Source organism: Macrobrachium rosenbergii, chromosome 7 (genome assembly GCF_040412425.1).
Source record: "Macrobrachium rosenbergii isolate ZJJX-2024 chromosome 7, ASM4041242v1, whole genome shotgun sequence".
Taxonomy (NCBI): domain Eukaryota; kingdom Metazoa; phylum Arthropoda; class Malacostraca; order Decapoda; family Palaemonidae; genus Macrobrachium; species Macrobrachium rosenbergii.
In genome coordinates, this window is record NC_089747.1 from 16969698 (window position 1) to 16994829 (window position 25132).

General features: G+C 41.6%; 2 protein-coding genes across 3 annotated transcripts; both read right to left on the minus strand.

Annotated features, from left to right (window-relative positions):
• Positions 1-3071: 3071 nt before the first annotated feature.
• LOC136840197 (uncharacterized) lies at positions 3072-10200 on the minus strand. Of its 2 annotated transcripts, none has more exons than XM_067106697.1 (5): positions 9574-10200; positions 9341-9445; positions 9079-9195; positions 8789-8938; positions 3072-8672 (listed from the first exon to the last, which is right to left on the minus strand). In XM_067106697.1, exons 1-5 carry the CDS (start codon positions 9584-9586, stop codon positions 7936-7938), a joined length of 1122 nt encoding a protein of 373 aa, XP_066962798.1. In that variant the 5' UTR covers positions 9587-10200; the 3' UTR covers positions 3072-7935. The 2 variants fall into 2 exon arrangements, with proteins under 2 accessions (XP_066962798.1, XP_066962797.1); XM_067106696.1 differs by having other exon boundaries at positions 9574-10196.
• A 2425-nt stretch (positions 10201-12625) lies between these two features.
• On the minus strand, positions 12626-23572 carry LOC136840199 (uncharacterized). Its single transcript, XM_067106699.1, has 5 exons — positions 23429-23572; positions 19264-19559; positions 17786-17970; positions 14016-14126; positions 12626-13681 (listed from the first exon to the last, which is right to left on the minus strand). The coding sequence occupies exons 1-5, from the start codon at positions 23442-23444 to the stop codon at positions 13504-13506; spliced, it is 786 nt and encodes a 261-aa protein (XP_066962800.1). The 5' UTR covers positions 23445-23572; the 3' UTR covers positions 12626-13503.
• Between the last annotated feature and the right edge of the window lie 1560 nt (positions 23573-25132).

Below are 25132 nucleotides of genomic sequence, written 5' to 3' on the forward strand. Positions count from 1 at the left end.
ATTCTGACTCATCCGTTCACTTATACGTACGGCGTACCTGGCGAACGCGTGATAACCTCTTGCTTCCGGCGCGTACCAGTCACACCCCGCACCGCCCGATGTACTGTACTGTACATGTCCGGACAGGTGTTGACCAACCTCCTGTTATAACTCGTTTACCTCGCAAAAGCTCCTAATAAGCGGTCCATGAAACATTTTCTGCTCTCTTCCTCCTCGTTACATTCCCTATTTTTCCCGCGCCACGTTTATGTTCCTGTCGGATATTCAACTGTTTTTTTAACGCATTATTTCTTATCATTCACTCCTTGATACCTGCCATGTTAATCAAGTATTGATAATCCTGTATGTTTAACGTGTTAGTTCCTCTAGTTCCTAAAAACTCTTTTACCATTCTAAGAATGTTTGATCCGTTAAAGGGAGGTAATAAATTACTTTCAGCGTCCCACTTGACAGTTCCCGAGTTTCGTAGATATTCGATGAAGCCAGTGGCGTAAGGGATTTGACTCTCATTAAACGATATAGGAATGATGTTACTTAGGGACGGACTTCCGCGATCTTGAGTGACGCGTTGCTTAATCGCGCTTAACGGTACAACAGATCTCTTCGTTTTAACATCTAGAAGAGGAGGAGGTGTAACAGATTTAACCGCCGGCGGAACTTTACGTACACCCTTCGCTTTGTAAATGTTGAGAGGAAACGGTTCATGAAATTCACTCATATCACCGTTATTACTATTATCATTATCGCCACCTTTACTACCAATCTCTGCTGATCTCCCACCTCTTTCTTTCATTAACCTTTCGTAAGTTATTCTCGGGAGCAGATAGAATTCCTTCATGTTATTATTCAAAGAGACTCGTTATTAATCCTGCAGCTATGGGGAGCAATACAGATAAAATCGTGCTACCTTTTCTACTCTTAAGTATCTCCTTCTTCTTCAGTAATGGAGTCTTTTTCAAGGAGACTTCGCGGATCTCCTTCCTGCACCTTCTGAGTTTTTTCACCTGAATCTTATCCCGCGTTAAATTCCCCTGAAGGAAGTTTCTAAAAACTTCTGAAATAGTAGTAATAAATTCTTTTCCTAATGCGGATATTACTCTATTCCTATCCGTAGGTGTAAGGTGCGATATAAATAGAATGAATTCCTTATTTTTATATAATAAGGGTCTTTTACCAGGATGGCTCATACCCGATCAAGCTGAGACTCGTCCAACCAGGAATTAAAATGTTTCGGGTAGCCCCTTCACTCAACGAATTGCATCCTATTACCTCTCTTCCTCTTTTTTAAAATAACGATGTCGTAGAGCTCCGGGAGCTTGGCTGGGATTAATTCTTCTCTGTAAAACACCCCTTTAATAGGCTCGCCTTGCAAATCCTCTAACTAATATACTGTAGGTACTGTTTCTTGTCAACTTCCCTTATTATAAATAATTCGTAAGTGTTCTGTACGGTAGGTATATCCCTTTCTGAACAATGCATTCCTGTTCTCATCCGCTATACGTACTACATTACCGACCTTCAGGAGGGAACTGCTGGGTTCTTTCCGCGGTAATCCGTTTGTATACATTCTGGAAAACTGTCGGTTTACATCTTCTCTGTCTACTATAACGCGTGAACTTGTTTCGGCGTCTGCCCGTCCCCTAATCCTCTATGCGGTGTGCTGTTATAACCGTTAACAATGTCCTGCAGTACATCAACATATTTATTTGTATTGTTGTGAGTTAAGTATCTATATATTTTACTTTTAAGTGTTCTGATAACTCTTTCGGCTATCGCCACTTTAATTTCTCTCGAATGTACACTGTATAATTTTATATTCCTACCGTTCAGGTATTCCTTCACCTGCTTGTTGTAGAATTCCCTGCCTTCATCCGTATTTAAACGTGATACCCCCGAAAAAGCTTCTGATTCGAAAACCTTTAACGCACTCTGCATAGTATTTCCATCCTTTTTCTTTAAAGGAACAACTTGTAAATATCTTGAAAACTGATCGATGACTATTAACAGATATTTATAACCCTCGTTATAAGGAGCGAGTTTACACATGTCAGCCAGATCGCTGCTGACGATGACTCGAGGTTTCGGAGATAAGACCTTTCTTCTAGGGAATTTCTTGAGGATGCCTTTATGTAAAGTATAAGAGGGTTGGCTCTGTAGGAAGTCTTTAACATCATCTCTAGTTATATTCTTCTCGACCTGTCTCACATCCCTGACTAGTGTATTTACACCGCTAAAACAGCTAGGGTACTTAACATTTCCATATAACTTCTTCAATACCCGCAGTTGCTTTTTAGTCACCATTGGTAGATGACTTGATATTCGGTTTTACCCATTAGATTAGTCCTGAGCTGTAAATTGTCAGGTGTGCTGGCTGCCAGGTCAACCAGCAGGTAACCGTACTGGTTACGGGATAATGCCTTCTTATATATCTCCGAAAATTCACCGCCCTTCTGACGTCCGGATAACTGACGTCCCAAAGTTTCAATTTGGCCTATGTCTCTATTTTTCATTAAAATGTAGTGGGAACAATTGAGACTGATACTTCTACTGAGTTTACCCGAATGGAATATATTCTGCGTTATGAACGCGACAGAGATTGACGCATGCCGTCCAGCGGTAAACGCCTCCGTGACGTGTTTGTTATCACTCGCTTCTAGAAAACAGTCGTCGAGAACCCTTGTCAACCGTCTCTTGATCGGTATATTCAAAAGGGTTTAATATTTCTTTACTGACCCTGATTTTGTTCCCTATAGCTGGATGAGTCTGTAATGGATGTTCATTTACCCCGCAGTAGAGTATAGTATGGAACTTCTCTTCATACTTTTCAATTATTTCCTGGCAAATTACGCTTTTTCTGGAGTTGCTGTATCCCGCTATGATAATTCGGGACGGATTTGCAAATAGATCCACTGCTTCTGCAGAGAAAGGAGTTGCTTGCATCTGTGAGGTTCCAATGACACTACATCATAAATGCTATTCGCACGTGTATTATAACACACGCATGCATGTACGCACACACACACACACACACACAAAGGTATGAAGAGAAAGGACACGTAAAATAACGTTATCAAATATTTTATTCACTTCGTATAGACATTACAAAAGTGTAAGTTTCATAGGCGCTGAATATTCGTTACATAATACATTTATTATTTACACAGAACACATAGGTACAAAGAGAAAGAATGTGTAAATAAGTTAGTAAATATTTTGTTCACTTAGGATATACATTACAAAATAAATTTATATATACAGTAAATAAATGCTATGTAATAAATTTCTTATTTACATAGAACAATGTTAATGAATACTTTATTTACATAGAACGGTCGCGGTAGGAGGATACATTTATCTACCAGATGAAAGTGTCAACCATGAAATCTTCAAAATCGGTACACTGAGTACTCGTCACATAATAAATTTATTATTTACATAGAACACATAGGTACAACGAGAAAAAATGTGTAAATAAAGTTAGTAAATGTTTTGTTCACTTAGAATAGACAATACAAAGTAAATTTTTATATTCAGTAAATCAACACCAAGTAATAAATTTCTTATTTACATAGGAAATTAACTACCAATTGAAACTGTCATCTATGAAATCTTCAAGACTGGTATCAGTTCCGCTATCATCCTCGCTGCCGGCACCATCCTCTCTCGCTTCGAACGCGATGAAAGGATTACGTTTTTTCCTGATAGGCCCCATTTTCCTGTCGGTCTTACGTTTTCTGGAACATGCCTTTATTGCAGGCAGTCGAGGGAAAGGTGGAACCTGGGGTGTTGGGAGACGTGATGGTCCCGGGACCGGTTGGGGAGGTGGACTGATTAAGGCATTACGTTTTTTCTGGAACACCCCTTTCTAATGGACAGTCGTCCGGAAGGTGGAACCTGAGGGTCAAGTAGAAGGACGAACCCAGGACGGGTTGGGGAGGTGGCCGGGTAGTAGTAGTAGTAGTAGTAGTAGTAAGAGGAGAGGGAGAGGGTGAACCAGGTAATGGAGGGTCTCTCTTCTTCATCAATTGCTGAGCTATCTTTTCGACTTCACCTCTGCGTAAACAGATGGCGGGGCCCAAACATGTTGTATTTCTGTTAACCGGATTACTCATCCCCTCCTCCTCCTCCTCCTCTTCTATCTCAGGAGATTCTCTCTCATCAGCCTTATCAGGGGTTTTGGCTTTGTTTCGCACGCTTTGAGCTGTAGCTGTTTCTATTTCGGGATGACCATATGCGTATGAGTTATACGCGTCGAGGTAGAAACGTTTATCCTCAAGCGGGCACAGTGCGGTTTTTTTCTGTTTTGTTAGGCACATTGTCCCTGTAACATTCTGTAAATTGTATAGTTCAATTAAGGTGATCTCATTCTTGCTAACTACATCTATATACTGGTCGTGACTTATGGCTTTTTGTCTCGACCTTTGCACACCTTTCAAAGTATTACAGCGCTTTGTCTCAGTCAGGTATGAGTATACTTTAGGTTTTACCCTGATGAACTCCCTGATGTATTCTGACCCTGTTTCTATTTTCAATAGACCGAGATCTCCTTTCCTGGAGGAGTCATGTAACGGGTGAGATTTAGGGAAGTTACTGAAATCCATGTGTGGATGTAATGGTCCCTTCAACTCGCTCATCAGATCTTCGGTTTCTAGAGTGAAAAAGAAGCTATCAGTGTCCATATATAGCAGCTGTATCCTGTCCCTGTAGTGCGCTCGCAGTTTTTTCTTCGTTTTAACGTGCTTTTTCCCATTTTTATATGGGGTAAGCACGATGCCTTCTTTTCGAAGGACTTTGATTTGGCATTGGGGTAGGCCGTAGCCTCGATCGGCTGCCCTGCCTGACATCGCTTAGACCCCGGTAACGATGTGTACATGTATCGTACCAATCCCCAGCTCCCTTTCTCCCAGCAGCGAGGAGAACTGGGCGGTTAGGTCGAGAGTTCGAGACGTGTGAGGTGTCTGTTATGTTTTTAGAAGATGTTGGTGTGGCTTTGTTTATGTGTGTATTAGTTGTAACACCCCTTTGCTCTCAGCAAACCTATCCGTTGATTACATATGTAATCCTGGGGTGTCTACACGGATAGCAAAGTGTCCGCCTTCTCTTACCAGTCGGCTGCGGATTTGAACCCGCACCACGGACCTCTACGAAGCCCTAGGCTGCTGCTCTACCAAGTGAGCCATCGAGGCTCTTGTAGTGCGCTCGCAGTACGTTATAGTAAAATTTATACATTTTGTCTTTAGCAAAACCTAATACACTGAATCCAATATAAATGGGGGAGTCTGCCAGTACAGTCTCGAGGTGGTGGTTAATAATAAACCGCTCCTCGTTAATCATATCGAGTGATTTATACATATGTTTGGACACATTTCTAAACAGGCTGTCTTCACTCGCTACTACAATGTTTCTATTAGCGTAATTCAGAGAATTTTTTATGGTGACACCAAAAAGTCCGTTCATAAGGATTTTAATTGTATTGCGTTTATCAGGGTCACTTTCCCTGGCTCTTTGCGCTGCATTCTGCATTATGTAATCTCTTAAGTAAGTGTCCTGCCTAAACTTATAAACTTTTTTTATACTTTCTATTTCGAGGCTTAGCTTCATGAGAGTCTGCAATAGTGGGAGGCATATTAAATGGTTTTTCATAGGCAGGTGCGTACCTACGAGTTTAACATTCTTTTTGGGGATTTTGGTATTCAATTTTTTTAATAGGTTTCTAATATATTGGGATACATGCTCTTTTTGTATATTCATATGATGTAATGCGAGCGGGAAAGCATCCGTATCTCTCGCTACATCATCCCGCACTTGTTTGGTATCTAAGAGTATGAAGTACCCATATTCCCCCTGCGGGTTTATGCTTTCGATTTCACTTTTAGTAAACTCTTCTAATTCGGGAGGCGTGAGTTCCGTTATCACGTCCACCGGCATCTTATATTCAGCCATCGTTGTCGGGTACAGTGATGTGAAATCCACATAAAGTATATATGTCTGTTTATCATGATCTTTGAAGTGCGGGTTAACATACGGATTCGAGGCAGTAGTGTGTCTATTTACTAAACTGCAAAACCCTCCTCTGATGTTGGAAGTGATTAACTGATATAACTCCCCATCGCTGATGAGTGGGTGTCGCACTTTCGAAGAATACAAAAAAAGCATCCAAAGAGAGGGAAGTGGAAGTCAGGTAATGCACAGGATCTAATCCAAACTGTTCATACGTAGCATTTCTCCAGGACATGTAAACATCTGCGAGTAAGCCTACGTCCATGAGCAAGTAGAGGAGACTGTAAAAGTTAAGTATATCTTAGTTTAACCAGGCCACTGAGCTGATTAACAGCTCTCCTAGGGCTGGCCTGAAGGATTAGATTTATTTTTACGTGGCTAAGAACCAATCGGTTACCTAGCAACGGGACCTACAGCTTATTCCACTGTGGAATCCGAACCACATTATAGCGAGTAATGAATTTTTATCACCAGAAACAAATTCCTCTTGTTCTTCACTGGCCAGTCGGAGATTCAAACTCGCGACCAACAGAGTGGTAGCTGAGAATGGAACCCGCTCACCCAGCGAGGAACTAGAAGAGACTGTAATCCAGCAGGTTCTTACATTGGAATTTTTTCCATACATTCTTTACATGTTCGTAACCTTCGACAGTCATTTCCTCACCCGAAAGCTTAGAATTGAAGGCATGCATTGGGGGGATTCTCGAGTCGTTTAAAATTTCGTAACCCTTGATATAGTCATATGGGTAATATTGTTTACCTGAATTTAATACCAGGTTTTTACCTTCGTCAGGGTAGCAGGATAATAGCGAGCGGGTGATTTCCAGCGAACCGTTTTGAGCGATGTGGGCTGTGGATAAACTGGCTAGACTCCCTCTAATCATATTCCCACTGTCAACGAATTTGATGCTTCCCGTCCAGGCTGAGTAATATTTCCCTCCATCCCTCTTCACTATTTCGAACTTTATTTTCGGGCAGGACTCTTTGAGGATGAGACGTATGTTATATGAGAGGTTATGAACGAGAACTGTTAAAGTCTTTGGCCTGTTGACTATTTTGAAGTTGCACTCTCTGCACAAAGCAGGTACGTAATTATCTTCGGGGATGTGATGAGCGTGATGTCTGACTTTTACAACCTGTCCTCCAAATTTTAAATTGCATATTTGGCAGCGGGAGGTTTCTTGATATTTCTGCCTTGAGCGCTCAGTCATCTTTATCTCGTATGCAGGAATATTATTACGGATCTCAGCCCAGTCCTTCTTTAATTGCTGCAACATTGTGTTAATGGACTTCTTTCCGTGCCCTATCCTATGCCTGTTATATTCCCCACTTCTACCATCTACGATGGTGTAACAGTATGCATATGCCTTCTGCTTAGTGATGATTCTCTGATCCTCATCAGCGTCAGGGTTGACATTGTACGCTTCAAGATCGAGGAATGCTACGTGAGATGTCTTATGAAATGCTTGAACTTTCTTAAAGTATTTGAACTGCCCGGGAGCAGGGTATTTTACCATAGTTTTGGCCCTGCACGTTAGTGTGTGTGACTGTCTAATTTCGGGGCTGGTGAATAATGTCAGACAGTTATAACAGATGCTATGAATGTTTTTCTCTGAGCTCCTTAATTTATGACAGAATGAATTCACGAACGCTGTCATGTCCCTGACTAGGACACTGTGTTCTTCACTAATGAGGAGTAGAGTGAATAGGCGTTCACTGGTTGGATTCCCTCCTCTTCTAGCGAGGTGAATTTCCCACTTATCTCCGCTACGTGGCTTTGTGCAGAATATAGATAATTTATAAAGGTAAATGTTTAGGTCATTCATCTTCTCAATTTTTTTTAGAGTAACTAGATTTATTTCTGTCTCGGGATCGTACTTTACGTTAATATTTCCATTCCTAATAGCGGTTATCACTGCTCGAGTGAGGTTATCCTTACAGATGTTGCTGTTTCTTTGTCAGGCTTTTATACGCCAGGAGACAGGTTATCAGACAGTTATAGCCCGAGCGTATATTCACAATCTGGTGACTACCGCGTAATCCTTTAGGGTACTCAACATAATTCTGGATATTGGATAATCTGCGCCGTGCATAAATTACTGCTAATTTTTCCAGAGCATGTATGCGCCATCCTGAACCTTCACACGCCCCGAGGCGTTCTTCTAAAACACTGGGGAGGTAATTGAGGGCTGTATCGAATAACTCGTGAATCTTATCCCTTTTTGTAAGAACCACCGGGGTATTTATGTAAAAGCGGTTGGTTTCGGAACTGTTGGCTGTTAGTTTTTCAAGGGTGATAGTCAGAGACAAGTAAATGTTGCCTGAGTACGCACCTAAATCGCAAAGTGTTGTGTACACATCCCGCGTGATCCTATTCTCACTTTGTTGTAATACAGTCATCACGTCGACATGGGACCCTACCAGTATAGAATAATCTAAAATGTGTACTGTTCTGTTACCTCTACGTCTTTGTAGACTCAGTGTAGGTCCGGTTCCACCTCCCCCTTGTCGTCTCCCCGTTTCTAGTCCTCCGGGACTGTTTCTTGCTGCTTCCTGGTTTCCGGTGCATTCCTGGTGTGACGGTTCGCCCGCGGGAGCTTGATTGCTGGCGTTGTGTGGCGTCGATACATCATTGAATATTTCTTCGAAAGGATCCCCCTCCTCGCGGACGTCTGTAAAGTAAGTAAAAAATAATTAAGGCAATGGAACCGGCTGAAAAGGACATGTGATGTGTAAATGTGCATTTTTTTTTTTCACATATAAAGTTATGTTTACTGCTGAAACGTACCGGAATTCAATGCTCCTTCATCAGGCAGGTCCAGATTTTCCAGCGCATGGAAAAATTCCTCATAGGGATTCCCATCATCTCGCGGGGCTGGGCTGCTCGCTGTATCCGTTTTGGGACAGGCGTTAAAGTGTTCACTGGGCGGCTCCGGTACTTATGCGTGTGGAAAAAGGAAAATTAAACAGAATGATTCGTCTATAGGTTGTACATCAGGCAGGTATTGACACTGCTATCGAAGTTCTTAATACTTTATTAACATCGCTGATAATACTTTGTCATATATAGATACTTACATAGGTAGTGCGGGGGCTGGACAGCTGCCACGATCACATCAAAGCTTTTGTTAAACTTGTCTTTGTATTCATCACCGTTGTTGTGTTCGCCGTCCTGTGGTTCAGGTACAGGCACGTCTAAAAATGAGGTGGAATAAAGCTAATAAAAAAGTTGTCATATAATTAAACACAGAAATAAATAACAGGCGGGTGTTAACTTTATGTGAGTGTTTTTATCAATGGTAATGCTATCACATGAGGGAATCACTGTATATGTCCTTACATTGATAGTGCGGTGGTTGGATAATACTCATGATTCTGCTGGTACTTTCATCATATATGTTATCATCGTTTTCTTCACCACGGATAGGTTCGGGTGTTGATGTGTCTGAAAAAGAAAAGCACCATTTAATTCGAGTCGTAACTCTCAGGCACGTGTTGTAACGGCAGTTATGGTTATTATTATTGCTATTGTCATCACCGGTATTGTCAAAGAGGAATTATTTAAATACTTACGGTGGGGGTTCATAAACTCGTTGAGTGCGACAGTTTCTTCAAGACTGTTACCATACGCTTCCTCGGTGCCTTGAGACCTCAATGAAGGAGTACAGTATGTAAGTCCGGTGTGTCACGGTCCTCCTTTTTCATTTTGTTCCTTGCTCGGTGGCGTATACAGGTAGACAGGTTCAGGGCGAATTCGGTCACTGGCTTATATGCATTTGCTCCTCTCCCATCCCTCCTAAACTTGTAAGCGAAAACAAACAAGGTTGGTCATGTTTTCCCCGGTCTTATCTTATCATAGGGCATCTGGTCGCAGGTCACTAATGAAGCGGAGAATTGCTCCTCTCCCATCCCTCCTAAACTTGTAAGCGAAAACAAACAGGGCGTGTCGTGTTTGCCCCAGACTTGCGGTCCTATCGCAGGGTACCTCACCGCGGGAGTCAATTTGCCAGGTGGAGGTCTCGTGTACGTGTATGGAAACACCATTAAGAAACTGTACTGATTTCCCCATATCCCTCACCAAAATCTCTGTCAACAGCCGATAAGTCAAGCTGTGTTTATGAACCGTTAGAAATTCCTCGATGAAGATAAGGAAGGTCTGATTTAATGAACGGTTTTACAACACCTCGCGCACGTACACAAAATAAATGATACGGCAGATGAAATATCTCATGTACGTACTTGATATAATTGGAATTTGTAAATAAAAAAAACCTCATGTACGTGTATGGAATAAATCATAAAATGCCTCATATACTGTAATAAATCTAATTATACCCCAGGTAAGGAGACGAACTCTTATCTCGGCCAGGTCACCCTTGATAACATCTCAGGTACAGAGATGGGATGGGGTGACAGGCGAAAGGAATTTGAGGCGTTTCTAAAAATGAGGCGATTTGGAAATGAGGGGATTTGGGCGTTTTTCCCCTACTTGTGTGTGTGTTGTGTGGTTGCACTACCATGGTTGGTTAAGAGATAGTATGTACATGTCTGGTTTAATTTTGCGAAGAAGAAAGGATTGATGTGCTTGTTGATTTAAATGCAGTGGAAGGTGATATAGAAAGAGATTGTTATTGGTGAGTGTGGGGAACCTTTTGTGACAGGGAAGGAGGAAGCCCAGCAGAAATGTGTTCTGGGAGAACACCGATCGTGGGTGGTACATGTCCAGAAAAAGAAGCAGTTAATTTCTGTGGCCCCTAAGGGATGTATAGGGCTTGGATGAAAATTTATATTTAAGAACGAAAAAGTGGCTGAAGGTATATCTGGTATGTTTGAGTCCTTGCGAATACCTGTGTACAGATCCATGTATATGCAAAGTAGATTATTAGGAAGTGACCCTTTCTCATATCTGACAAGTTAGTTATTTCCCAGTAGTTAACTTGTTTCCCAGATTAAACGATTTCTAGATTACTTTGTCCCGTCTTTTTTTCCTTCAGCGATTTATATCGTGACTCTGCCTTTGACCTATGAGTAAATTGTAGAGATGCTAAGCTGTTGGCACTTGGAGACACTAACTTTCATTATATTATTTCTCTCTCTCTCTCTCTCTCTCTCTCTCTCTCTCTCTCTCTCTCTCTCTCTCTCTCTCTCTCTCTCTAATGCTCCATATTTTGAAACACACTAAATGCCTAAATGTCAAGGAAGGGTATCCACAACTAAAACTCTGCAGTAATGTTCAGAAAAATTTGGTTATTTTTGTTGTTGTACGAATACTGTACTTCCACATGTCCCGAATGTGATGCATGTCGAGGCTTTATTTCCGTCCGCGTTTGCCTGGGACATCCGTTTATGTACAGTTTTTATTCGATTCTCGTCAATGAATGATCTTGTTTTTTTTACGCTAATTGAAAATGAAGGATCTTGTTTGTAGCCATGATAACGTAATATCACACAGTGAACCCGTACTGTCAAAAATAAAGGTAACATAAGAGGGGGTGGTGGCCTGTCGGGACGGCATGTCCCGATCTAAACGGCGTTACGTACCGTGCCGGAGTTCGGACCAACATGCCTTCATGATGCATGCTTTGTAAGGGCAATGTTGAGAGAAGGTTGATCTGGGCCTGGCTGGTTGTATGTCTAATCGTGGAGTTTATTACCCGTAGGTTGTTGTGTGTAAGCAGAAGCAGTATTTTGTATATACGTTCGTTGTATATATAAATAACAGAATTGCATCGCTCGTTACGTGATCAATGATGTTCAACAATTTTATGTCTGGTCAGTACTTGAATAGGTTACCACAAATGAATGTCGGAAGTCTAACACGTTAGACCCTCGGTCACCTGTGAGCCTTAGACAGCGATAACATTTTCTTCAAAAAATTGTATCAGACCTTAGCAGTCTCCTGTGAGCGGGGTCACAGTGAGTGCCGAGATTGTCAGCTCACAGAGTGAGTTCCGCGTTAAATCACATTATTATACCTTAAAGTCCTCCCTAATGTTCCAGGCTCATCTGGTATGTATAATCCATCGGATCTGAGTGGAATACCCTCAGTGATATAGCCTTCATTGCAAGCTGCGTACTTCCACTGTTATAGAGGATATCTGTCTGTAAGTGCAAATGCATTTTATAGCACCTGGATCACATAATCACAAAGATTTCCCAACTGTACGAACAAAGTATGACTTCTGTGGATTTATAAGTTTTATACTTCCAGTGACGAAAGGAAAAGGACCAGATGTTCATTGGAGAGAAAATTGATCAATCTTCTAGAGTATTAATTAATATAGAAACAAACCTTTGGTGGCGATGACAAAAATCATTGGATACAATATTCACTGCTAGAAGCTGTGATATGCAATTAATACAAGCTAAAAAGCATATGTACTGGTCACGTACTTGACGAAGACAATATAAAATTGGTTATATTTTTCTTATTTCTTCTGGACCTTCAAGTACTGAGTTTTGTAATCTTACGTTTGCTTCTAACTCTGAAAGAATTAAAAGTGCTGTAAAAGGCAAGGGGGTTGGAGAGCATTGCCACTTGTTGGCAGTATGTACAGTACCAACGAATCATTCGAGCTCGAATCAAATCAGATGATCAGGGTGTGCTTCAAAATCAAACTACGCATATTTCTATCGTCTTTATTTGCAATGCATTAAAAAAAAAAAGACACTGCCTCACATAACATAAACATGAGGAACAGCGTTTATTATGATAAGATGAACATTTCTTGTGATCTGTTTTATTCAATGGCAAATGTAATAAATTAGAGACAATAAGTTAAACAATGCCTGGTAATGCCCACTGACATTTTTCTTGATACATGTTCACTCACGCAAAAATAAATAAATACACACATTCACACATAATAAATACACGTTATACATGCCCTTAGGAGAGATAGGAGAGTAAGATATTTATAGTTAATACAATAGATCTGACTTACTGAGTAGAGAAAGGGAATCGTTGATATTCACTGATTTTCCGCAACTTACGAAGTATGACATTATTATTGGTATTTCACTTACGCAAATTTGTTAACTAAAGAACGAAGACTTTCATGTTCGTATTTTGATAAAAGATTAAAAACACTTGTAACACCGAAGTTAAGGCCATTAACCAAATTTTCTAGTTCCTTATTTAGGTGAGACCCCTTTGAAGTTTGCAGGAAACAGTAAAGTGATGGCAAAGAAGTGACCGATGGACCTGTTATGGCGGTGTAACACGGGCACTGCCATATATGACTGCAACTTCTTTTTGCCGATATTGGTGTAAATATTGGCTAAAGGCCGCCACACGTCAGGAACCAAACCCGCGTAACAGGGAAAGTCATGCACAGCTCTCTTCAGTGACCGAGATATATCCAATACCGACTGTTTCAAGTCAGAATCTGGAGCATTTGCATCTATCATGCATACTGACAAGTCTGTATCCTGCATTATTTCTAAATAATCAGTGACGAATAAATAAATATTTTGGACTCCCTTCCCCCTTGAAATACTACCTCATAAACTGTTCACCAGATTGAAAATGGAAACTGGGCACTCTGGAAAAGCATTCCAGCAATCTCCGTGCCTTTTCCCGTATTCCCCAGCTCTTGTATACTCCCCCTTCGACACAGAGGGTTGCTCAGGGTCTTCAGCTTCGTTGTCTTCGACCGCAAGGCTGTCGATGGTGATTCGTCTGTAAATATTCAACAGTTATTAAGGACATAAAAAGTCATATTTCATGGGATAATAGCTCATTCACCAGGATCTCCTTTATCTCGAAAATATCAAAATCATTCTTTACATGTGATCATCTTTGGCAGGCCAAGTGGAGATTGGACTTGGTTTAAAGCTAAGGGCACTTAACCCTTTTCTTCTATGGAAGCCAGTCAGTCAACATAATACCTAATTAATCAAACCCCACCCCCCACGATTAACTGGAGATAGGAATAGGTTAAAATTGTGGAAAAAAAATAGTTTATCAAATGTAAAACTAGAATGCTTTACGTGCAAATGACACTTTCTTTTACCTCATTACAATCTGTACTACCTCGCCCACAAAACCGCGTAAAATCGGGGATGGTGCAGCGGCCATTTCACACACTGCTCTCTTCACACACTCTTTCCCATCCACTCCGAGCCTTGGAAAGAAAAGAGAAAACATTACATTTATTTTTGTTTACTTAAGAACAAAGGCCAATGGGTCGGGTGGCCTAATACTCCTTTTCTGGGAGAGAAGGGAGTGTGTTGTTGGTCTTCTAAAGAAAGAAAGGTTGTAGGAGTCAGACTTAAATATGAGAAGAGGTAACTTGAAAAGTGTTTGGAGGTCACCCGAGAAGAGAAGGAAGTCATTCAGGTGATTGGAGGTCACCCGAGAAGAAAAGGAAGTCATTCAGGTGTTTGGAGGTCACCCGAGAAGAAAAGGAAGTCATTCAGTGTTCGGAGGTCAGCCAAGAAGAGAAGGAGGTCATTCAGGTGTTTGGAGGTCATCCGAGAAGCGAAGGAAGTCATTCAGTTGTTTGGAGTTCACCCGAGAAGAGAAGGAAGTCATTCAGGTGTTTGGAAGTCACCTGAGAAGAGAAGGAAGTCATTCAGGTGTTTGGAGGTCACCCGAGAAGAGAAGGAAGTCATTCAGGTGTTTGGAGCTCAGCCAAGAAGAGAAGGAAGTCATTCAGGTGTTTGGAGGTCAGCCAAGAAGAAAAGGAAGTCACTCAGGTGTTAGGAGGTCACCCGAGAAGAGAAGGCAGTCATTCAGATGTTTGGAAGTCACCTGAGAAGAGAAGAAAGTCACTCAGGTGTTTAGAGGTCAGCCAAGAAGAGAAGGAAGTCATTCAGGTGTTTGGAGGTCACCTGAGAAGAGAAGGAAGTCATTCAGGTGTTTGGAGGTCACCCGAGAAGAGAAGGAAGTCATTCAGGTGTTTGGAGGTCAGCCAAGAAGAGAAGGAAGTCATTCAGGTGTTTGGAGGTCAGCCAAGAAGAGAAGGAAGTCACTCAGGTGTTAGGAGGTCACCCGAGAAGAGAAGGCAGTCATTCAGATGTTTGGAAGTCATCTGAGAAGAGAAGAAAGTCACTCAGGTGTTTGAAGGTCAGCCAAGAAGAGAAGGAATTTATTCAGGTGCTTGGAGGTCAGCCAAGAAGAGAAGGAAGTCACTCAGGTGTTTGGAGGTCACCCGAGAAGAGAAGGCGGTCATTCAGGTGTTTGGAGGTCACACAAGAAGAGAAGGAAGTCATTCAGGTGTTTGGAGGTCAGCCAAGAAGAGAAGGAATTTATTCAGGTGTTTGGAGGTCAGCCAAAAAGAGAAGGAAGTAACTCAAGTGTTTGGAGGTCAACCAAGAAGAGAAAGAAGTCATTCAGATGTTTGGAAGTCACTTGTGAAGAGCAGGAAGTCATTCAGGTGTTTGGAGGTCACCCAAGAAGAGAAGGAGGTGATTCAGGTGCTTGAAGGTCACCCAAGAAGTGAAGGAGGTGATTCAGGTGTTTGGAGGTCACCCGAGAATAGAAAGAAGTGATTCAGGTGTTTGGAGGTCACCCGAGAAGAGAAGGAAGCCATTCAGGTGTTTGGAGGTTAGCCAAGAAGAGAAGGAATTCATTCAGGTGTTTGGAAGTTAGTCGAGAAGAGAAGGAATTCATTCAGGTGTTTGGAAGTTAGTCGAGAAGAGAAGGAATTCATTCTGGTGTTTAGAGGTCAGCTGAGAAGAGAAAAAAGTCATTCAGGTGTTTGAAGGTCACCCGGGAAGAGAAGGAATTCATTCAGGTGTTTGGAGGTCACCCGAGAAGGGAAGGAAGTCATTCAGGTGTTTGGAGGTCAGCCGAGAAGAGAAGGAATTCATTCAGGTGTTTGGAGGTTATCCAAGAAGAGAAGAAATTCATTCAGGTGTTTGGAGGTCAGCCGAGAAGAGAAGGAATTCATTCAGGTGCTGGGAGGTCAGAAGAGAAGAGAAGGAAGTCATTCAGGTGTTTGGAGGTCAGCCGAGAAGATAAGGAATTCATTCAAGTGTTTGGAGGTCAGCCGAGAAGAGAAGGAAGTCATTCAGGTGTTTGGAGGTCACCCGTGAAGAGAAGGAATTCATTCAGGTGTTTGGAGGTCACCTCAGAAGAGAAGGAAATCATTCAGGTGTTTGGAGGTCGCCAGGGAAGAGAAGGAAGTCATTCAGGTGTTTGGAGGTCACCCAAGAAGAGAAGGAATTCATTCAGGCGTTTGGAGGCCAGCCAAGAAGAGAAGGAAGTCATTCAGGTGTTTGGAGGTCACCTGAGAAGCGAAGGAAGTCATTCAGTTGTTTGGAGGTCAGCCGAGAAGAGAAGGAAGTCATTAAGGTGTTTGGAGGTCACCCGGGAAGAGAAGGAAGTCATTCAGGTGTTTGGAGGTCACCTGAGAAGAGAAGGAAGTCATTTAGTTGTTTGGAGGTCAGCCAAGAAGAGAAGGAATTCATTCAGGTGTTTGGAGGTCAGCCTAGAAGAGAAGGAAGTCATTTAGTTGTTTGGAGGTCAGCCGAGAAGAGAAGGAATTCATTCAGGTGTTTGGAGGTCAGCCGAGAAGAGAAGGAAGTCATTCAGGTGTTTGGAATCACCCGAGAAGAGAAGGAAGTCACTCAGGTGTTTGGAGGTCAGCCAAGAAGAGAAGGAAGTCATTCAGGTGTTTGGAGGTCAGCCGAGAAGAGAAGGAATTCATTCAGGCATTTGGAGGTCGCCAAAGAAGAGAAGTTAGTCATTCAGATGTTTGGAAGTCACCTGAGAAGAGAAGGAAGTCATTCAGGTGTTTGGAGGTCACCCGAGAAGAGAAGGAAGTCATTCAGGTGTTTGGAGGTCACCTGGGAAGAGGAGGAAATCATTCAGATGTTTGGAAGTCACCTGAGAGGAGAAGGAAGTCATTCAGGTGTTTGGAGGTCACCCGGGAAGAGGAGGAGGTGATTCAGGTGTTTGGAGGTCACCCGAGAAGAGAAGGAAGCCATTCAGGTGTTTGGAGGTTAGCCGAGAAGAGAAGGAATTCATTCAGGTGTTTGGAAGAAGTTAGTCGAGAAGAGAAGGAAGTCATTCAGGTGTTTGGAGGTCATCTGAGAAGAGAAGGAAGTCATTCGGGTGTTTGGAGGTCACCCGAGAAGAGAAGGAAGTCATTCAGGTGTTTGGAATCACCCGAGAAGAGAAGGAAGTCATTCGGGTGTTTGGAGGTCACCCGAGAAGAGAAGGAAGTCATCCAGGTTTGAAGGTCACCCAAGAAGAGAAGGATGTCATTCGGGTGCTTGGAGGTCAGCCGAGAAGAGAAGGAAGTCATTCAGGTGTTTGGAGGTCACCCGAGAAGAGAAGGAAGTGTTTGGAGGTCACCCGAGAAGAGAAGGAAGTCATTCAGGTGTTTGGAGGTCACCCGAGAAGAGAAGGAAGTCATTCGGGTGTTTGGAGGTCACCTAAGAAGAGAAGGAATTCATTCAGGCGTTTGGAGGTCAGCCGAGATTAGAAGGAATTCTTTCAGGTGTTTGAAGGTCAGCCAAGAAGAGAAGGAATTCATTCAGGTGTTTGGAGGTCAGTCGAGAAGAGAAGGAAGTCATTCAGGTGTTTGGAGGTCACCCAAGGAGAGAAGGAATTCATTCAGGTATTTGGAGGTCACCCGAGAAGAGAAGGAATTCATTCAGGTGTTTGGAGGTCACCCGAGAAGAGAAGGAATTCATTTAAGTGTTTTAGAGGTCACCCGAGAAGAGAGGGATGCCATTCATTGAGCCGTACAGAGCAATGACCCGAAAAACATTGCTATCAAGAGAGAGAGAGAGAGAGAGAGAGAGAGAGAGAGAGAGAGATATGCCAACTTACATGGAAACCAACTCTTCGATGCGTTCCATTGCTGGAGAGTATATCGGTTTCTCGTTCGATCGCCCTTTGGCTGCTAGCTTCAGCATGATGAACTTTAAGGGGATACTGTAAGTTACTGGGAACTCGAACCTGAAGAATGTACTCTCGTACACTTGGAGCAAAGGAATGAAGAACTTCAGTTCGATCTGCAAAGGAAAAAAATATGTTTTATGTCTGCCTGGAATATCCGTTTATAGATATCTGTGGTTCTGTCCCTTTCGCAATTCAACTATCTCTGGCTATTCCCGGCCATAAATCAAAATCAGTATAGATGCTATGTATATTCATCTGTCCGTTAATCACGTTGCTTAAAATGAAGTCCTGTGGGCGAAAAATTCAAATGTCACTAAACAAAAGAATCCTCTGTAGTGAATTAAATTACCCAAAGCTCATTCTTATTAGCTCATAACAGTGATGTGTGAAGCTCTCGATAAGGAGGTCAGTAATCAGCAAAAGTAACCTGCACCTCCTCAAGATAAAAAGATGGCCAGCAAAATTATTTGTATCATTAAAAAAAAAAGTAGTCAGTTGAAGCTGAAGCCAAATAGCTGTGGTATTACTCAAATTTCTGTAGACAGGCGGACAGACGATTTGCCGATATATGGCCGATTGGTCCTAAGTTCGACTTGCACTTTCTATGTGAGATGAAGGAGATAAACCAGTACACTAAGATGGCAGCGTATATTTCAGCAATGGGAATTCAACGCACTGGGTGGTTTTTCGTCTACTCGATAGCTAGCAAAACTTACGACGTACGCCCGACTTCCTGCTCCCAAAGATCGCGAGTGGATATTGCAAACACGAGCGTCGACCGATCAAGTAACTTTTTCCGCCATTCATTTCTAGAACCCGACAGATTTGTGCGTGCTTCCCCCATGTTCAGATCATTTATCCGGAATCTTACTTTTTTTGTAGACCTCTGTGCCCGTCTCGGTATCTTTGATTTAAATGACAGGAACTGATAATCAATGGAATTTCATTTACGGTTACGGCAGATAATGAATTGGCGTCGTCCATGTTTGCTCATAGTACAGGTTTTTCTCTTTTATATAAGAGACAAGAAACAAGAGGCTTTGTAGGTGAACTCACTGGAGAGGCGAAGGAGTAAGTTATGACATTCCGTCATCTTATTAAAGATGTTTCTAACGTAGTGGCAAATTTTATAAATAGAGGGGGATGCAAAATAGTCATTATTTTTTTTATAGAAGTCACGAAGGTAGAAATCATTCACATACGCGCACGCAAACATACATACATACATACATACATACATACATACATACATACATACATATGTGTATATATGTATGTATGCATATATATTATATACATTATATATATGCAAGAGAGAGAGAGAGAGAGAGAGAGAGAGAGAGAGAGAGAGAGAGAGAGAGAGAGAGATCATAAGGCATAATCCATAGAGTCATCTATTTACAAACCTCTGTGGCTATATCACCATCCAAATTCAGCTGGAGAGCTCTTGTTTTCTGCGGTGCGAAATCCCTCTGCAGCATGTTGTCAAAGTCTGGGTGGTCCCCCCACGTATCATTACCGTGGTCCAGGTAATCCGCGCGCGTGTTGTTGAGCTCATCGAGAGACGAGAGCCAGTACTCCTGAGGCTTGTTGAGGGTGGCCCAAGTGAAGGCTGTCAGAATCTCGTTGTTGGTGGATATGAAGTGGACGTCGTCGTGCGTACTGCCAGACATCCTGACTACGCACAACAGAAGTACTACACCTAAAAGGGGAAAGAAATAGGAACAGTAAATGGCAGTATCTGTGACGACGAAGTATCGAGGTTCTTGTGTTTGGAGTTGATGATGGCTGTATTATACATACATACACACATACATATATGTATATATATATATATATATATATATATATATATATATATATATATATATATATATATATATATATATATATTTAAGTAGTTTCCATGCACGCAGTCTCCAGTAAGCAAAAGGAGAGAAATCAAATCGATAATGGGATAAAGCTAAATGCCTGTTCGTCCCGTGATATCAGTTTCGTTATGATTTTTAGAAAAGAAAACCATTTCAGATAAAGTACATCACAGAAAGCTAGTAATTTGATAAACTTCTGGTAAACTAAGTGGATGTTATCCTTGCTTTTATATTGTGGAGACTCGATTAGGTTATGGCTGAAGTTTTCGCCATTTGTAATTGACGATCTCACCACTTCAGCTCCATGACAGGAAAAACATCCTGAGACCTGGAAAGTAAATTCCTTTCAAGAAAGAAAAATCGAAACCTCTCAAGAAAGAAAAGAGACCCACAGTAGACTTATTAAAAAAAAAAATTTTTTTTTTAAATTGAGTTTTACAATTAAATGAAAAAAAATGTCGTCAGAGCGTCACTTATAGCTGGTATAACTGAAGCATCACCTCTTACTAGCAACAGCTCACTACTCTTAGGAAACGTGTCTAGAATGTGGACGAAAAACAGAAGGGTAGAAATTATTCAAATATAAGCAATAGCAGCTTCGCAGGCCCACTGAGTCAGCTTTCATGAGGGTCCACGTGTGATACTCAGTGAAGAACTGGAGCTTCTGGGTCATGTTGCAAAAACGAGGCACGTGGTTGGGGTCAGAAACTGGGAGGATTGGGTAATGTGTAGTTCTAGTTAGGGTTCGGCTGACTGATTAGATTTTGTTTATACCTGTATTCTAGAGTGACAGGTTAAGCACCCCCTCTCTCCCTCTCTTAGTCAGTTCATACGTTGCATTTTTTTCAAATTTAGCAGTTATCTCTCTCTCTTTCTTAGTCAGTTGATATGTTGCATTTGTTTTTCCTATGTCCTAAATTCACAAATTAAATTCAGTCAGTTGATATGTTGCATTTGTTTTTCCTATGTCCTAAAGTAACAAATTAAGCAGTTATCTCTCTCTCTCTCTCTTAGTCAGTTGATATGTTACATTTCTTTTTCCTATGTCCTAAATTCACAAATTAAGCAATTACCTCTCTCTGTCTCTCTCTTAGTCAGTTGATATGTTGCATTTGTTTTTCCTATGTCCTAAATTAAATTAAGCAGTTAAGTTTCTCTCTCTCTCTCTCACTCTCTCGTAGTCAGTTGATACGTTGCATTTGTTTGTCCTATGTCCTAAATTAAATTAAGCAGTTAAGTTTCTTCTCTCTCTCTCTCTCTCTCTCTCTCTCTCTCTCTCTTAGTCAGTTGATATGTTGCATTTGTTTTTCCTATGTCCTAAATTAAATTAAGCAATTAAGTTTCTCTCTCTCTCTCTTAGCTGATATGTTGCAGTTGTTTTTCCTATGTCCTAAATTCACAAATTAAGCAATTCTCTCTCTCTCTCTCTCTCTCTCTCTCTCTCTCTCTCTCTCTCTCTCTCTCTCTCTCAGTCAGCTGATATGGTGCATTTGTTTTTCCTATGTCTTAAATTAAATTAAGCAATTAAGTTTCTCTCTCTCTCTCTCTTGAAAAATAAATATAAAAATGTGACTAAAACATCTTTACGGTGGAGTACACAGTAGAGCGGATTATCAATATGATATCGTATTCCTTTATGTAAACAAATTAATATGGTTGGTCGATTCGAATCACACTCGGCCTTAGGCTAATTATTATTAGTTACATTATTCAACAATAAACTTGAGCGAGTAACACTTGAACACATCTTGATGAATATTCAAGGTTATTTTCAAGCACATAATGCTTCATAGGAATGCTTATTCAAAGCATTTGAATAAGCATGGTAACGTGTTGGCCTCGTAATCTCGGGGACCAGCGTTCGCTCCCCGTCAAGGATCGGATAGTGAGACTGTCTGCCGGATGGTTACTGCCACGAGTGACGACATTGTGGGGGGTTGGGGTTACCCGGCTGACGTCCGCCCAAGAGGCAACAGCCCGTGGGAAGACTGTAACCAACAACTTTAACTTTTAACTGTTATATTGCAGTTAGAGCAACCGATGTCACACAATAGTAGGCCAAAGCTTGTTTCACTTTATTTGACCGGAAGACAAATATTTTTAAAGAGAGAGATGAACTGAGAGAGGTCGTGCTTATTACATGAGGTCCTCGTTGGGGAACACAGTCGAGAGTAAACGAAAAGAAATAAATATTCTTTGCTGTTGCTTGTATTAGAGTGCATGCGTGATGGATCTGGCTTTGAATAATCATTGAGGAAGAAGGCCATAAGAAACGCATGTTAATAAATGGGGATGACATGAATTGGTATGTAGGGATAATGAATGAATGGATACATGAATAAGGACCGGGCATAGCCAACTCGCCCGTTTAAAGAAGGTAGGGTTAGTGATGAGAGACGCACAGAAGAAGGCAGAAATTTCAGCTGGAATGAAGTACATGAGTAAATGTGTCCCCCGCGTATTATATGGAGTTAGCAGAAGACATACGGGACGAAAAGTAAACACGCAAGATGTACCCATGTTATTTAGTATGTTGTGGTTACTCAACGTATGTCATCACCGTTATGCAAGAGTAATGACGAGTACAGGAGAGTTCTTTCGTTAACAGGAGTTTTCCTAAGCCCCCTTAACGTTTGTTTGCGTCTGTTGACGCGTGTGCATTTTTCAGTTGAATGTGTTCGTGATGGTACATATATCTAAGTTATAATTACCTTCTGTGTTATCTTACGGCACGTTCATTCTCTCTCTCTCTCTCTCTCTCTCTCTCTCTCTCAGCTGACAGAACATCTGTGTTCTTCATTTATCCTGGATTGACAAATTAAGCACACTGTTCACCTATCTCTCTAGCTGTCATTTTCACAAGCCTTAGGCCGGAACAACTGAAGTGGAAAACTCGAAACAAACTGACCACACCCCCACCTCTCCAAAAAGTTCCTTCTCCCCACAAGTTACATTAAACCAGACCAACTGTTGTCAGTCACGATACCCACTTGTAATAAAATTTGCGTGAAATTCCAGCATAGTGATTAGTGCAATTTTAACAACAAATAACCACACAAACCTATAACATTAAAATCCTTAACGGAGACAAAAACAACTGCAGTTAGCCAGTTTAATAATGATTATCGCAGGCGAGGTGCGGTTAGTTACAAGGAACAGCATAGTAACATTATAACATGCAAGATTGAATCATGCGTTTATCTTCGTCTGGGCACACTGGCGTTTTTACCTTGGTTTCTTTTTTCCAGATAATTTAATTTTTATTTTCCACGTCCATTTTCCACGTTCTTAACGCGGTTCATACATGCGAGTTTGGTTTTTAAGAAGACGGCGTCAGTTATGAGGAAAACTTGGGTTATAATTTCACCTGGGTATCCCGTGGACTGCGCAAATTAAATTCCTTGAAGCCCTAATGATCTCAGTAAAGCGACAGAGTAATATGATAAAACAAAGAAAAATACAAAGTGACTGGTATGAACGCGGTTAAACTCTCACTGTAATATTTGGAAAAACTGACTGGCGAATTTCCCGTAACAACAGTCGAAGCGTGTCCCCATGACGTGCGGTGATTCTTTAAAATCGGAAGATAAACCAAACTATCTGATTTCAGGCCAAAATTAATGGATTTCCAAGACGTACTCGCATTGTAGTTGTCATTACAAATATTTCTTCAAGTCAAACAAGGTTCGAAGAGACTTACCTAAAGTTTGTTCCATGTCGCCGGCCTCACGTTGTCCTTCCGCCGATCCTGAGGGAAATGGGATAGATTGTTTATGAACATCGATCACATCGGCTACAGTTAGGCCGGGTACATCTGGCAGCGATGTGCCTTCATGCGCCGGGACAGTTATTCACGCATATTAGACCTCCGTCTGACAGTTTATCGTTCGTTTTGTGATTTCAAGTCGGAGATCAGTCGCCGTGAAAATGCATCTTTATATTAAAAATGTCATTTTTATATACATAATAAATTATGAACAGGCAATGGCTAGACCTAGGAATCTTGACAGCATAAATCACGTGATGACCTAGTTATGACAGTTATAACTAGGGCAGCTGATCTGATGACAGAGGGCAAGACTTAATAAAGCTCCCTGGAGGAACCAGATTTTCGCAGAGGGGCGGGGCCACTCACATGACCGAATCATCTAGTAATCATAATCTCTCTCTCTCTCTCTCTCTCTCTCTCTCTCTCTCTCTCTCTCTCTCTAGTGGGGACACCTTATAGGACCCAATCTGCTCATTTTTCCACCTTCGAACTTCAAATGATCATAGGAACTCTAATTTGCAGATGGCCATTTATTTCTGTCATGATGTGTACAGCTCCCCGGAGGGGGGTAGGGGGTAGGGCCGTCAGTGCAACTCATGCGGCACAATGTAGGCATTACTTGAGGGTCTTTGCAGCGTCCCTTCGGCCCCTAGCTGCAACTGCTTTCATTCCTTTTACTGTACCTCCGTTCATATTCTCTTTCTTCCATCTTGCTGTCCAACCTCTCCTATCAATTGATTCATAGTGCAATTGCGAGGTTTTGTTCCTGTTACACCTTTCAAACTTTTACTGTTAATTTCCGTTTCAGAGCTGAATGGCCTTGGTTGCCCCAGTGCTTGGCATGTAATCCTAAAATCTATAAATCAATCAATCAATCCCCTGGAGATCAGATATGGAATGGGTCTGATATCGGTGTTAAATCCTTCATATATTTTGTTTGTTTCTAACTTGTTCAATTTGTTATTTTATATATTTTTCATCTTGTGGCATCAATTGCGTTTTGTTTTGCTGTTACTTATATTATTATTGTGCACTGCATAAACATTTAGACTAAAAACCCTACTTGCCTGATCTGAGTAGTGGTGTGGGTCTCTGGACTCGGAGCAACCACCCGAAACGGAAGAACTGCGAATGCCACTGCCGTGAAATTTGATATTGCAAATTTAAAGTTTCTGCTTTTAGCAGTCATAATATATTTTAATTTAGTCTTTGGCAAACCAGCTTGTAATGCCCCGGTATTTGATTGCCTGCAGAATAAAAGGGCTTTGCACATTGGCTTGACCCCAGAGCACCTTTTTTTTTTTTTTTCCATCTCTAGTAACCTTCATGATGAGTACAGAGATGAGACTTGGTTTACTGAACTGAAGGCAGGATTCCTTAGTCTCTCTCTCTCTCTCTCTCTCTCTCTCTCTCTCTCTCTCTCTCTCTCTCTCTCTCTCTCTTCTCTTGGGTGTGAAGGAGAGGGGCTTTGGGCACTGCAAAATATGATATTGGTGAGCTTACCTTCAAATCTGACCTGTGCATAGGTCAGTGACGCTTAACAGAGGTTACGAAGAAGGCATACAGTTAGGCATACACAGAAGACCTACTTACGGCTATTAGTCGTTCTAAAATAAAAAGATTGCATTGCAGTAC